This window comes from Rhinatrema bivittatum, chromosome 3 (assembly GCF_901001135.1).
Source record: "Rhinatrema bivittatum chromosome 3, aRhiBiv1.1, whole genome shotgun sequence".
Lineage (NCBI taxonomy): Eukaryota > Metazoa > Chordata > Amphibia > Gymnophiona > Rhinatrematidae > Rhinatrema > Rhinatrema bivittatum.
Window position 1 is genome coordinate 520,062,961 of NC_042617.1, and position 14,860 is coordinate 520,077,820.

Sequence of the window (14,860 nt, forward strand, 5' to 3'; positions counted from 1 at the left end):
ATGAAAACAGTCAAAGAATTCAAAGGGGAATGGGATAAACACTGAATCCCTAAAGGCTAGAGGATGGAAATGAAGAATAGGGTGCATGGGGGTAACTTGCTGGTGTGGCAGTTATCCAATAAACCTTGATGATTTTGATGCAACTGCTACATTTCTCTCCACTTCAATGACATGGGGGAAAGGGGAATAGGATTCAGACAGCAACCAATAAGGGCCTTGACATTTACGGTCTGGGGAACTGCTAAGCATGGGGGTAACCTGCACAGAGAAAGAGTTACTACCCTTAACAGAAGGCATGGGATTCCTATCCTTAACCAGTAAGCTTTGATGCTTTTGATGCAACCACAACATTACTCTCCACTGTGAGGGGGAGGGGAGGGTTGCGGGAAAGAGGAATTGGATTCAGAGACAAACAACACAAATGCTAACTTTTACAGTCTGGGGTGCAGATGTGCAGACATAAGGAAACAAAACACAGGACTGCTTCTACAAACAAGTCCATAAGCATAGCACGTCAAGCAGTACTGTCTGAATTTTCAAGAAGGCTCATCATGCAGTAAAATTGTTGCTAGCAGTAAATTTTTATGGGTTGTCATAAGGCCTGGGGATAACTGCACGGAGCAGCAGTTGATTCCCTTCAGAGAAGCATGGGGTTACCTGCACGGCGCAGCAGAAACTACCATAAGAAGCTTTCTGGGCAAACTGAAGGACCATTTGGTCCTTTTCTGCCATCATTACTATGTTACTATAACACTGCCATTGAATTCCAGTACTCATGTCAAATGTATATCACTGATAAGGCAAAAATAATTATACCACACGCCTGACACACCCATTCCATGCCTATGCAAAGAAAAGCTCAGTGAATCAGGTCCTGTATTTATTCAAACTATATTACCTAAAGTTTATCCCTCAGGTATTCCCATGTCATATTAGCATGATCATTTTATATTACTATAATATAATATATTATCATTCATCCAGTTTTGGTAAGAATCAGTAAAACATCTGGTTTCTCAAAGGCTATATAGAGTAACTACTCTTTAGATATTTGTATGGAACAACTCTGACTTACTTTGCTAGACACGATTGTAGGCTTTCTCTGATGAATTTATAAAAAAAAAAAAAAAAAAAAAAAGATAATTTTCCAAATGAACTTTCTTTACAATGAGCTTGGCTTGCCTTGCTTACTTCAGAAAGATGCTCTTTACAATTTCGCATTTCATTTAGTTCAATTCAGTTGTATTCAAGAGATGCTGAAAATCCAAATGCATAAAAAGTGTACAGTCTATGAGAGGCCCTAGAGTCTGCACAACAACAAACCATGTCATAAGGTGCAAAGTGAACACCTGCTTTACAGACAGTCCCAGACATACTGTGCAACAAAACATCTGGGAACTTGAACATAGTCACCAGCAGAAACACACTACAGATTCAGCTTGCTGAATGCATAGCTGTGTGTCTAGTTGTTTAAAATTGTCGTGGCATCTCGACCTTTTGGATTAGAGTAGTGTAGTTGTTTAAAATTGTCAATTATTTTATTTCTATCCTTGTTTCTTTTTTTTCTTCGGGGGAAAAACCATAGGCCCACACACGTTGCCTATTCATACAAACAAAATTCTGTACTCAGAGTGTCCTTGGCTTCTTCTTCAAACCAACAAACGTAAAGCAAGATGTCTTTGGCAATTACCTTCTTCTGTGTTAGTTAACAAAAGGAATATATTTATTTATTTATTGGACTGTTGCTGTCAATGAACACATGGAGCTTGCGAATGCGAGTTACAGAAACAGGTACAGTTGTCAAAATGCTCCAGGCAAAATGATACTGAGCATAACTCTTTGTTGGTAATCCTCCTTTGGATCTGGAAAAGGTTTTGCAAAGTAATTTCCAAGCCCAGAAGAAAGGACATCACCAGTTCTGTTTGGATTCTTGAAGTCCTATGACATTTTTCAAATTGATCTTTGCTGAATCAAGCCAGGAGGAAGCAAGAAGGTGATGGTGTCTTCATTCAGAGTGCAGAAAAATGCTTCATCCATCTACAGATACATTCAACCAAGAAGAATATGCCCAAACTTCCACTTTCAGTCCTACAGATGAGAAGGGTTTTAGTGCTGCTGTCTCTAGTTCAAATTGCTACTGCTCCAGGTGGTCCAGGTGGCCCATGGGGCCCGGGTAAGCCTTGATTTCCCTTTAACCCTGGGGGCCCTATTTTTCCTGGCAGACCAGTAATTCCTGCGTACCCACGCTCTCCTTGGGGTCCAACTTGTCCTTCTGAGCCAGGAGGTCCATCTGGGCCTGTAGGTCCTATGTCACCTTTCAGCCCCTTCTGCCCTTTGGGACCAGGCACTCCAAGTCCTCCTTTAGCTCCCTTAACACCTGGTGCACCTTTCAAACCTGTTGGCCCCCTTTCTCCTTGAGGGCCAGGGTCGCCAGGTTGACCTCTGGGTCCTTCAGTACCTGTAGAGCCGAGACCTCCCATATCACCTTTTCCACCTCGAGGCCCTATCGTTCCTTTAGGCCCTACATCTCCTTTGATTCCTCTTGGTCCTGGTGGGCCAGGTAAACCTGTTGGTTTGAATAAAACATGATACATTAAGTCAGTGGTAAATAAAAATATATTTTCCATTTCCAATGCTCTTTTTCTGTGAGATATGGTATTCTATCCTGGAAATGTGATTGCAGTGTTATGGGAAGCTGTTGACCTTTCAGTACACCGCTGGCCTGTTAACGTTTACCATTACACAGGGTGTTTCAAAATGATGGACCCAATTAGAGATATAACGATTTCAAATCGGGTCCATCTTTTTGAAACACCCTGTGTTATGCCTGTAGCTTTCTGTGAACAGGCAACATTTTAAGACTCCTTTTACATTACAGTTTGAGCCATTCGTTGATTACAAGTTTAATACAGACCAACCAGGCTTCTTACCTGCACAAGCACAACAAGTGTCTACTTAAGCTGATAGTAAAGGCTTGAGTAGATCAAACTGCTATGCACTGGATAGCAGTGGGCTGGTAAGTGGGAAAGTTACCTGGGTAGCTTTGCCTGGATATTCAGCGGCACTTATCTAGATAGGTTTGCTGCTGTAAGAAATTGGCTTGGGTCTTGGACGTTTATCTTTCCCCCCTTTCAGAGAATCCACCCCAGGGTCTAGTGGGGCTATTGTTATTGTATGGAATGAGCTCTGGAGCTGAAAGTCCCCTTTCCTTCATAGCTACATCTAGAAGAGTAGCTACAGAGAAAAGCTCCTTTTGGAGGAGAAAAGCTCCTTGTGAAGAAAGAAAGCACGTGAGCACTATAATAAACATCCTCAGTCATCGTACTGTGCTTACTAACTTCCCATGCAACTGGCAGTGAGACAGTGAAATGCAGTCTACTACAGCCAATGCAAACCTTCAGTAGCACATTCCCACCCACCGCCCACTTAGCTTCTTTTCTCTTCTGATGCTGTAAATATTGACAAACGTTAACAGGCCAGTGGTATAATACACACATAACCAAAAAGTTTTAGTTATAGAAACAGAAGCATTTTTTGAGCCAAAAGTTTCCTCCCACTCCTTTGTACCTCCAGCTTGGTTAGAACCAAGGCTGGCTTCTGGCACCCCAAGTCTTCCTTCAAAACTAGCTGAGGGCTTTTCTCCTCCCCCTCCATTTTAAATCTTCCTCCCTTCCCCCTACCAGATACATAGTGTGGTCATTGTAGTGATAGTCTAAGGCCAGGGCACCAAGGCTCCAGGCTAAACTTGCAATCATGGGTCCTGACTCCAGCCACTAGGTGTCACCCTTAAGCAAGGACAGAGAGCTTTAGTAACCTTGGGGGTCTAAGAAGAGCTGAAGACTTCAGGCACTATAAATAGGATAAACCGGGGGGTACAGGAACCCTGACTATTAGGCCTCAGGGATTAAGAAACCATTAGCATTCAGATGTAGAAGGATTATGAAATTTCAGATGCAAAGAACTATAAAACTCAGGACTTAGCCAGGCAGGTGGGGCACATAATCCCCAGACATACACAATATTCTTTAATTGTTCCATATTCCATCACTATGTGGCCTACACATGAAAGGTTTTCTCCTGTATGGTGAAAATACTAAGTATATAGAACCCTAAGACAACAGAATAATTGCAAACCAAAACCAGGAAATTCATTTTAAAAAGTCACAATAAAATATCTTTGGCACCACATCCTACGAATATAAAGTTTTGAAAAAATTGTCATGCTATAACAGAGGGAAGTGAACAATTTTCAGAGATTATAATTTACAAAAATGTATCTTTAACCCTGGGAACTGATTTCTTTATATAGAGAAATAAGGGGTCCAGGGACAGCTGTATGCCCATATTTATAAACTGCAGAAAAATAGATTTCAGTTGCAGACAGTGGCTAGCCAGAATTGAATTTTTGGGTGGGCACAAGGTTAACATGGGTGGACTTTAGGCATGCAGGTCTGAGACCTTGTTGATAAATAATGCCATATACCACACCCTACAATGGCTTTCTAAGTAGTTTGCAACAGCCATTATGCATCATGCATGAAACTTTAAATATTTACCTCATTTATTTCAAGCACTTACCAGTAGGGATGTGAATCGTTTTTTTGACGATTTAAAAAATCGTCCGATATTTTTTAAATCGTCAAAAATCGTTAGAGTGCGCGATACAATAGCAATTCCCCTGATTTATCGTGAAAAATCGTAAATCGGGGATTTGGGGAGAGGGAGGGAAAACCGGCACACCAAAACAACCCCTAAACCCACCCCAACCCTTTAAAACTAAACCCTTACCTTCCCCCACCCTCCCGAACCCCCCCAAAACTTTTTACGAGTACCTGGTGGTCCAGTGGAAGCCCCGGGACCGATCTCCCGCTCTTGGGCCATCGGCGCCATTTTGATGCCACTAATAAAAATGGCGCCGATGGCCCGATAAAAAAAACCCCCACCAACCCTTTAAAAATCGACCCCTTAGCTTCTCCCACCCTCCCGACCCCCCCCCAAAATGTTTTAAAATTACCTGGTGGTCCAGTGGGGACGCGGGGAGCGATCTCCAGCTCTCAGGCCATCGACTGCCATTAATAAAAATGGCGCCGATGGCCCTTTGCCCTTACCATGTGACAGGGTATCCGTGCCATTGGCCGGCCCCTGTCACATGGTAGGAGCACTGGATGGCCAGCCATGGCCCACGCCATTTTTAAAGATGGTGCTGGCCATCCAGTGCTCCTACCATGTGACAGGGGCCAGCCAATGGCACGGATACCCTGTCACATGGTAAGGGCAAAGGGCCATCGACGCCATTTTTATTAGCGCAGTCGATGGCCTGAGAGCGGAAGATCGCTCCCCGCGCCCCCACTGGACCACCAGGTAATTTTAAAACGTTTTTGGGGGGGTCGGGAGGGTGGGGGAAGCTAAGGGGTCGGTTTTTAAGGGTCGGGGTGGGTTTTTTGTTTATCGGATCGAGCGCAGCCGATAAACAAACACCCAATCTGGCCGGACGATAAAAATTTTAAGATTTGAATCGGAACCGGAACCGATCAGATTCCGGTTCCGATTCACATCTCTACTTACCAGCATTAAAAATTCCTTATTAATCTGTATTTATTTTATATTTATTGCAGTTTATAAATGCACAAGTATATCATGCAAAATGCAAAGAAAATAATCAGATCCAATCAATCATGTAATAAAACAAAAATTAATGTATTCTTTCTTTAATCCTCATTGCAGAAAGCCAGAAATCATCATAACTACAATACAATATCATTAATCATCAGAACAGGTGGCTGAGCAGAGCTAGGACAATTGACATTACAACTAACATGGGAAAAAAATATTGAAATTCTGGTGTCAGGTCAGCAAAAAATATCCCTCCACTGCTATTCTGTGAAGTAACACAAACTCCTGCAAAGAAAGAGACATCTAGAATCTTACCATACCATACAGTCACAGCACTGACTCTCAGGATTCAAATAACAGCAACCTTATGAAAAAGCAGCAATGCAAATACTACTCCAGGCCCTAGAACATTAATACATCACCTACAGGAATAACAGAACAAGCTGGACTACTACAGAGAAACTACATGCGTGCAGAAATACTGCACTTCAGTCACACACACACACACACACACACACACACACACAGGCAAAACAGAGACCGACCCTTACCTAATATAGAAATAAGAGACTGCAAATTAGAAACAGAAATATGCAGACAAAACCAAAATAGAAAGCTTGAGAAACTAGACTCTGAACAATGGAATACTGAAGAAAGCAAAATACAAAAATATAAAAAATGCACATTCCCAAAGATGGCATATTCAAATTGCTAAAATCTCAAAATAATTGTTTTTTTACCTTTGTAGTCTGATCTTTGTATTTTTCTAATCAGTTGGTCCTGGTCTCTTTTTCCCATTTGTCCCTTGTCACTCATTTCCTAATTCCTTTTCAGTGACTCTCTTCTCCTACTGTCTTCTTCCCTTCCTCCCTCACACACACACAAGCTCTCACTCTCATAAGCCCTCCCCCCATTCCACAAGCTCACATTTTCTACACACACACAGAAGCTTTCACTCTACCTGCTCTATCATACACGCACACATACACACAAGCTCTCACCCCTCCCCCAGGCTCTCATTCTTATACACACACAGATGCACACCTAGGCTCCCATTCTCACCTACATACACACATTCAAGTTCCCATTCTAACCCGCATACACACCCAGGCTCCCATTCTCAACCACATACACGCATTCAAGCTCCGATTCTCACCCACACATACACTCAATCAAGCTTCCATTCTCATCCACACGCACGCAGGGCCTTTTCATTAGGCATAGCCAAAGTCCTACTTCTGCTGCTGCGGGGATGGAATCCCATGACAGCATTGCAGCTCTGGCCCTCCTCTTTGCTGTCATGGTAATGGGATCCCATGGATCCCTGTTGGAGCAATGCCGTCACGGGGATGGGATCCCGCGACGGCATTGCTCCAACAGGCCTCTTCAAGTTGGGTGGGCCTGGGCCCAAATTGGTGTGAGCCACTGTCCACCCAGGCCCACCAGTGGTTATGCCAGAGGTTGCAGACATGCAAGAAAACATTTTCTATACTTGTGCAGCTTATTTGTTACTCTAGATGTCTCTCCTCTGCTCCATCTGAAGTTCTGGTTAATGTAGTCCAACCACTGTAGAATACTGCAAACCAAATACTCATACATCAATTACTTACTTCATTGCAATTCTACTTGGAAGATCCAGAGAACATACCTAATCACGGTGCCTGTTATCCGGTCATAATCTTAAACAGAGCTGGAACTGAAGGAACTGAAGGAGGTGTCAAGCCCAAAGGGGCATCATCAGCAAGGTTGCCTTTATCTATGGGCATAAGGACACAAGGCTCTGCCCCGATGACTCTATTGGCTAATGCCCAAAATTTCATGCAGCAGAGATCAAACCTCTGCTTCCTACTTCAGCCCCTCCCCTTCCAGGCAGCATGCAAGGAACTGGATGGGGGTGGATGTGAGCCTGGAGCAGACAGAGAACGTTTCAAAGCAAAGAAGAATGCTCCCTAATCCTGCTCCTTCTCCTCTCGTTTCCCCCACTCCCCTCCTCAAATCACGGAATAGAAAGGGGGTGGGGACTGGAGAGGATAGCAGAGCAAAGAATTCCGTTTTAATCTGCATATTTCTTTTTCTAATTTGTGATCCCTTATTCTGTATTTGGTAAGGGTTTGTATTCTCTCTGTGTGACAGAGGTGAAGTATTCTGCTAGCATATAGGTTCAGTGTAAGGATATGTAGCAGTCCAGCTTGCTTTGTTTTCCCATTAGCAGGTGTATTGGTGTTTTAGGCCTAGGTGGAATATTTGCACTGTTGTCTTTTCATGCAGGGTTGTTGCTGTTTGAGTTCTGGGAGTTAATGCTGTATTGGTATGGCAAGCTTGCTATATAGGTTCTGAGTGACTTTTTTTGCAGGGTTTGTGCTACTTCGGCAAAGTACCTGGTAAGTGAGGGACTTTGTGTCACTGTAACTGAAATGACACTCTAATATGAATGGTTTTCCTATGGTGAGTAGTAAAGGGAGAAAATTCCAGTTCAGCCCAGCCAGCCGTTTCAGAGATGACCTTTAACCAATGTAATATGAATGTCTTTTAATTGATACATTTAGGTATTTCTTGAGATCTTTTTTTGCAGTCCGTTTCCAAAAATCACTGACCACATATTTATCAGAAACTGAGAGATATCTGAAACATGTATTTTGGAAAATATTGAAAAGTAGGGAGGCCAATATTCAGTGCTACTTAGCCGGATAAATAGCGACTTATCTGTCTAAGTGGTAGCCACTGAATACTTGACTGTGATTAGCAGTCAACACATAGCTGGATAAGTACTTATCTAGCTGAGTAGTTAGCTGGATAACTTGTGAACGGGATGTGGGCAGGGAAGAGCTACTTATCTGGTTAACTTAGCCGGATAAGTGCCGATATTTGGGCGTATCTGGTTACGTTAACCAGATACGTTAAACCTGCTCAATAGCAGGTCTAGACTTAGCATGCTATAATTTATCCGGCTAACTAGAACTTATCTGGATATATTCAGCAGCATAGCCATGTCACTAAATATCCCTTCTAAGTTAGCCGGATATATTACACTCGGCTAACTTAGATACCTGGATATCTTTAATATCGTGCCAATGATGTCCAGTTATGTGATTTTACAAGTTTGTTCTGGGAAGGGTTGTGGTGGAAACATAATAATAGTTCAGTTTGTGTAGGAGCAGGGTAAGGGCTGCCCCAAGGCCTGTAGACAGGTGATGGCTCACTGGCCCTGTGATGAATTTAATATTCTTCAGCTCTTGCTGCTTCCGCTGCAGAAAGATCTACAGCACTGCAGCCCGAGGAGCCTAGGAGGGAGGAGAGACAGAAAGAGGGAGAGGGAAAGGGGCTGCCGCTTGCCAGGGGTAAAGAGGGGTGGCAAAGAAGGGACTCCTCTGTGCAGATTGGGGGTGGGGGCAAAAAGAGAGAAGAGGCTGCTGCTGTTGGGTGGAGTGGTGGAGGAGGGGGATTCCTGCTGCTGGGCAGGGGGCGGGGGATGAGGGTGGAAAGGGGATGTGAGATAAGTAGTAGGGGGGGAAGAGAAAGATGAAGACTCAGGGCAAGGGGTAGGGAGGGGATGCAGGGCAAGGAGTGGGGGGAGAAAGAGAGGAATTCAGGTCATAGAGTGGAGTAGAGGGGATACAAGGGAAGGAGGGGAGGGGAAGAGATAGGGATTACTGGGCATGGGGAATGCTGGGTAGGAGGGGGAGAGAGAGCGGGGTGCTTTGCTGGAGTTATGGGTATCTGTGCCTTTGCTGCTGTCTCAGACTCTGGTAAGTGAAAGGAGGTGGGGGGGTGGGGGGGGAGAGGGATGTAATTCTATATACCTGCCCCGGGCAGGCGCAGAAAAGCTGGTCCTGGCACTGCTATTAAATCATTCATCCAAACTTCCTGCCTGGTCTCTGGATCCATCTCACGTGTCTACAGCACAGCTGGGAGAATGCACTGAGGTGGGGAGAGGAACAGTATCAGGGCACATAGGGTTCGCATCTCAAGTACACATTACACCTCAGGCTGGGGGCCTTATAAATTATTGCAGAGCTGTAAATGAAGCAGCAAGATACTGGAGGCCAACAAATGTCCTTCACTGCATTTTTTCTAAGCAACCTTGAACTGAATGAAAAATGAGATAAAAAAAAAACCAAACCACAGGAAAAAGGGTTCTGTATTATTAACATGGCAGCGATAATGCAATTTTAAGGACATTTTCTGATTCTGTTCCAGAATATAAAAATAAGATCAGAACAAGATACTACAATGAAGAACCCCACAGATGGCTCTCAAAATAATATTAACGAATTCAGGAATGTGTCTTGTTATTTCTGACTTGACTGTGCTGGTGAGGGAAAGTGGGCAGTCACTGGGGGCATGGTTTGTGGAGAGAGGGTTGAGACAGAGAAGGGGTTGGCAGTAAGAATTCTTACGATACTAATGCTGCCGTTTTGCTAACGGAGATGATGGTGCTATGGTGGTGGGAAAGATGCCGCTGGTATGGGGCTTAGGGAGGAGTGTGAAGCTTGTGGCAATATTTTGTGCAGAATTCCTCCCTCCTGCCCCTCCGCCAGGAGCACTGTAAGAATACAACAAAAGGCCATTCCTTGCACCCTCTCGCCCCAATCCCCTGGCCTTAACCGCTCCCCCACCCAACCACCGGACCCTATTGAAGTCTAACTCCCTTCACTCTCTCTGCCCCCACCCTCTTCTCTTCCAGTCCATACCTCTAAGTCCTTCCGTTCCCTTCCCCACCCCATCTCTGATCCCCTTCGCTTTCTGGCCCCCCTCCCCCCACCCAACCTGTCTCCTCTGCTGCTCTTTCTCTCCCTTCTTCCTTCCTTCCCCAGGCTGACCCTCCACATTCTCTCTTTGGCTCAGCAGCCCAGGTTTGCAGTTCCTGTGGCTGCATGTTTTGCTTTTCAGAGTCCTATGCTACGCTATGGGGGTTGAAGAAAGCACCACCAAGAGCAGCAAAAGTATGAATGCAGGAAGGCAAGGAGAGAAAGATTGGAAGGAAGGTAAAATATAGAAGAGGATGAAGGCCCAGGCTGCAAAGGAAAGGAAGTAAATGAAAAGAAATGTCTGTTTCTAGCCTGCAGTGTAATGCCTGATATTCTTCTTTAAATAAAACTGTATTTAAAAGAATGCTGTACACTGCTTTGTTGGTTTCCAAAAAGCAATCTAGAAAAGTGTTGAAATAAAGAAATACAATTTTTCTTTGTTTTTAGTATAATGTAATATCCCAATATTTTCCCTATGATCTACCCCTGACGTGGTTAGGAGCATCTGATGAAGTAGGGATGCTTCCCCTCAAAAGCTTACACCTCAATAAATCTGTTGGCCTGTGTCTTGTTTTGTGGACGGTGCTTGTGAAATGAAAGCTGTATTTTAAGCACATCCTCACCCATCTCAATCCTCCCTCCTCCACCGCTGCTCCTCTAACCCCTCACACATGCAGCTAGCGGGAGAATAGTTGTTTACCTCTCAGACAAACCTAGTGCGACCTCTGAGCCACACGTGGACTTAGTACGAAAGACAAAGCATAGGACAGAAAGGGAGAGAGTGTTAGCCAAGTTCAGGAATAGATTTAAAATTCACCCCTTTGTATAAAACTACGCAAAATGAGATCATTACATTATGGTTATTTAATGCACCAAGCGCCTAGTTCACTAAGCATTTTCTTTCCCATAACACAGAATGGGAAAAAAAAGCCTTAGTGAATCTGGCCCCAAATCTAGCAGCAGTGGGTGGTCTGAAGCGCACCACGAAAGACATTTTAGCCTCGTCTCTGTTTCTTTACCATTGGCCTGTGGCACTACTTTGTGGAGGTAGAAATGCTGCCAGTTCTGTATACCAAAAAAAAAAAAATATATATATATATATCCCTCCATTGAATTCCTTGCAACAGGATCAGAGCTAGCATAGTCTGTTTGGCAAGCATATGAGCAAAAACTCCAGCATGCCCTGCCAATGAGAAACCAATGAGGGCCGAATCATGTAAATAAAAGCAGACACTAAGCCACAGTTCCTGCTGGGTACCAAGTAGGTTTTGAAAGAATAAATAACAAATGCAGAAAACTGCCAACCGCCTGGCAATCTTCTTGATTGCAAGCAATTGGAAGAGACAGTTGTGGAGAGAAAATGGGATGTGTCTTAAGGCCCTCGCTGAAATGCTAACCGAGCCAGAGGAGAGGAAGATGCAGACTTTAGGAGACCTCTAGCTCCATAAGCCCTTGTACAGTGTAAACCACTAAAAAGTTTCAGGTTTGTGTGGGTGCATTTCCACAGGAAGTCAGATGCTTATTTTGCTTTAGAAAAATAATTGTTGCTTGAACTTAAAAACAGGGAGGTAGATATTCAAAAGCTATTTAGACGGATAACTTAAAGTTATCCGTCTAAATGGCAAATCCTGGTATATTCAGCCTCTCATCGGCTAGATTTTAGCCGGATAATTCATTATCTGGATAAAATGTAGTCAGATAAAAAAGCGGCATTCTGAGGATGTAACTGAAAAGAGCTATTTATCCGGCAAACTTAGGGCCTGATTTATCAAAGCATTTTCCCTTAGACACAGAATGGGAGAAATGCCTTAATGAATCAGGCCTTTAACCGGATAAGTAGTGGTATTCAAACTTATCTGGCTAAGGTATCCAGCTAACTTTAGACCTGCGCTGGACTTTTGGCAAGTCTTGTGGGGGTCAGGAGGCCCCCCCCAAGCTGGCCAAAAGTCCCTGTGGGTCCAAGGGGTTCCTGGAGCGACCTGCCGTCTGATGCCAGGACTCAAAATGGCGCCGATAGCCTTTGCCCATACTATGTCACGGGGCTACCGGTGCCATTGGTCAGCCCCTGTCACATGGTAGGAGCACAAGATGGCGCCGGTGACCATGTGACAGGGGCTGCCCAATGGCACCGGTAGCCCCTGTGACACAGGCTATCGGCGCCATGATGAAACCAGCACCGAGGGTGTGAGAGTACAAGGAATGGCTCCCGGACTCCCCGCTGGACCACCAGGGAGTTTTGGTAAGGGGTGGGGGGGGGGGTTTAAATTTTTATTTAGGAGGCCGAATAAAACAGAAATCTGTTTAATACATGGGGAGTTGCGATGCGTTTTGCCTCCCCACGTATTTAACAGATAGCAAAAAATAAGTTGCGGATTACAAATACGTGGAAAACGGATGCACACCTCTACCAGAGAAAGGGCATTCTCTGTTGCTGCTCCAGTGCCATGGAACTCAATGCCTCAGGGCATTGCATCTTATGAGTCATACAAAGTTTTAAAGGCATATTGAAAACTTATCTTTTTAGACTGGCATTCAAATGAGCACAGGTTTAAGATGTTTTGTGAGCGTCTTATCAGCTGTATAAAGATCTTAAAATTATGTTGATAATTTATCTTTTTCAGACTGGCATTTGAGTGAGTGAAAATTAATATTAAGGTTGTGCTAATAATATTCTTATATCATCTTATTTTGTTGTTGATTATTTGTATGTTTGTGGAAGAGGAGCTTGAACTGTGTGCAGGAATGAATAGGGAGCCAATGCAGTGACTTCAGAAGAGGGGTTATGTGAGCGTAGTGAATTTGGCGAAAGATAAGTCGTGCAGTTGTATTAGGACAGATTTCAGTGGAGAGAGCTTGCTCGCCGGGAGACCTGTGAGGAGCAGGTTGCAGTAGTCTAAGTGGGAGGAGATGAGAGAGTGGATAAGGGTTCTGGTAGTGTGTTCAGAAAGAAAGGGCTGGATTTTGGCAATGTTATAGAGAAAGAAACGGCACGTTTTAGCAGGGTTTTTGGATATATGTAGAGAAGAGGGGCCAGGACAGAAACCTGATGTTATGATTGGACAGTGGTCTGGTGTAGTGAACACCACCTGCAGGAGTGACTCCAGGTGGAGAGAAATAGGGCTGAGGAGGAATGTGGTGCTGGCAGGAGTGTATAGAACTGGGTGCTGGCTGGAACCTGTGGAGCAGAGTACTGGCTGGCAAGGAATCTGGTGCTGGCTGGAACCTGTGGAGCAGAGTACTGGCTGGCAAGGAATCTGGTGCTGGCTGGAACCTGTGGAGCTGGATGCTGGCTGGAGGGAGTCTGATGCAGGATGAGGGAATCTCTGATACAAGGTGTGTGAATGTAAGAGTGAGCTTGATACACAGGAGCAGCATGGAGGTATGTGTGAAAGTGAGTGCAGGTAAAGGTGATCAGGATACTGGAACTGGGTGCTGGTAAGGATGGACTCAGGATAGCGTGCAGGAAAGGGTGATACTGACTGTTGGTATGAGTGACTGGATGAAGGGAACCCGAGGAAGCAAGACTGACAATGACTAGACAGACTAACCAGACAGTATTAACACTGAACATAAAACACAAAAGCCCTAAGGCAGCAAGCAAGGAGGCATGTGACAATGTCCTAAGACAGGGAAGGCAAGGCAGAAAGGAGGCTAGAGCAGGGAGCCCAACGAGCTCAATGCCAAAGCACTGAAGGATTGAGTAGGCAGGGTTATAAAGGAAGTCCAGAACATAGAGTAGACGACTAGGATGGATTGGGCCAGCCAGGAGAACATGCTCTTGAGGGACCTCTGGTGGTGAGGCGGCTGCACAGCAGCCATAGTTGTAACACCTGAGGCACACCAGTTGATAGTGTGATGGCAGTAGATGAGGATATGCTAGAAAAAATACTAAAAATATGATAGAAGAGATAAGAAGAGAACCAAGACAGAACAGAGTTTGAGATCCTGTCAGGTTCTTATGAGCTGGATTGGCCACTGTTGGAAACAGGATACTGGTCTTGATGGACCCTCAGTCTGACCTAGCATGGTAAATCTTAGGTTCATGAACTAATATCTAACTTGAAAAAATATTTTTTCTACATCTGCTGCTAGAGCTTTTGATTTTTCCCACATTAGTCTCAGACTCTTTTCTGTTCTCATCTTGCCTGTCATATCATGGTTATTGTTTCCATTTACATCTCTCTCCTTTTCTTAATCTCTCCCTTTCTTTCTATATGTCTTTGTGCCATTTTTTCCCTTCCCTGTTGTTATATCTCTCTCTCTTATTGATTACTCTTTCTTCTATCATATCTTCTTGCTTGAATCATCGCTACTTTCTGTTATACTTTATCACATATTTATGTGTATTCTCTTCTCCAAGTTCTCACCTTTCCAACTTTCATCCAATTACTGAATACCCTCTCTCTCCATCGCCTACCCAGTACCTAATCCAAGCCCTCCATCTCTCATCACCCTCCCAGATCCCATCACAGTCTCTTTTTTCCCTCCCAGTATTTTGC

At 44.3% G+C, this 14,860-nt stretch overlaps 1 protein-coding gene across 1 annotated transcript in view; it reads right to left on the minus strand.

The window, feature by feature from the left end:
• Window positions 1-349: 349 nt before the first annotated feature.
• SCARA3 (scavenger receptor class A member 3) overlaps window positions 350-14,860 on the minus strand; it is a 71,286-nt gene continuing 56,775 nt past the window's right edge. The window contains exon 6 of the mRNA XM_029596231.1: window positions 350-2,566. Coding sequence (XP_029452091.1) covers window positions 2,127-2,566 — 440 coding nt within the window. The 3' untranslated portion in view covers window positions 350-2,126. The remainder of the gene's footprint in view (window positions 2,567-14,860) is intronic.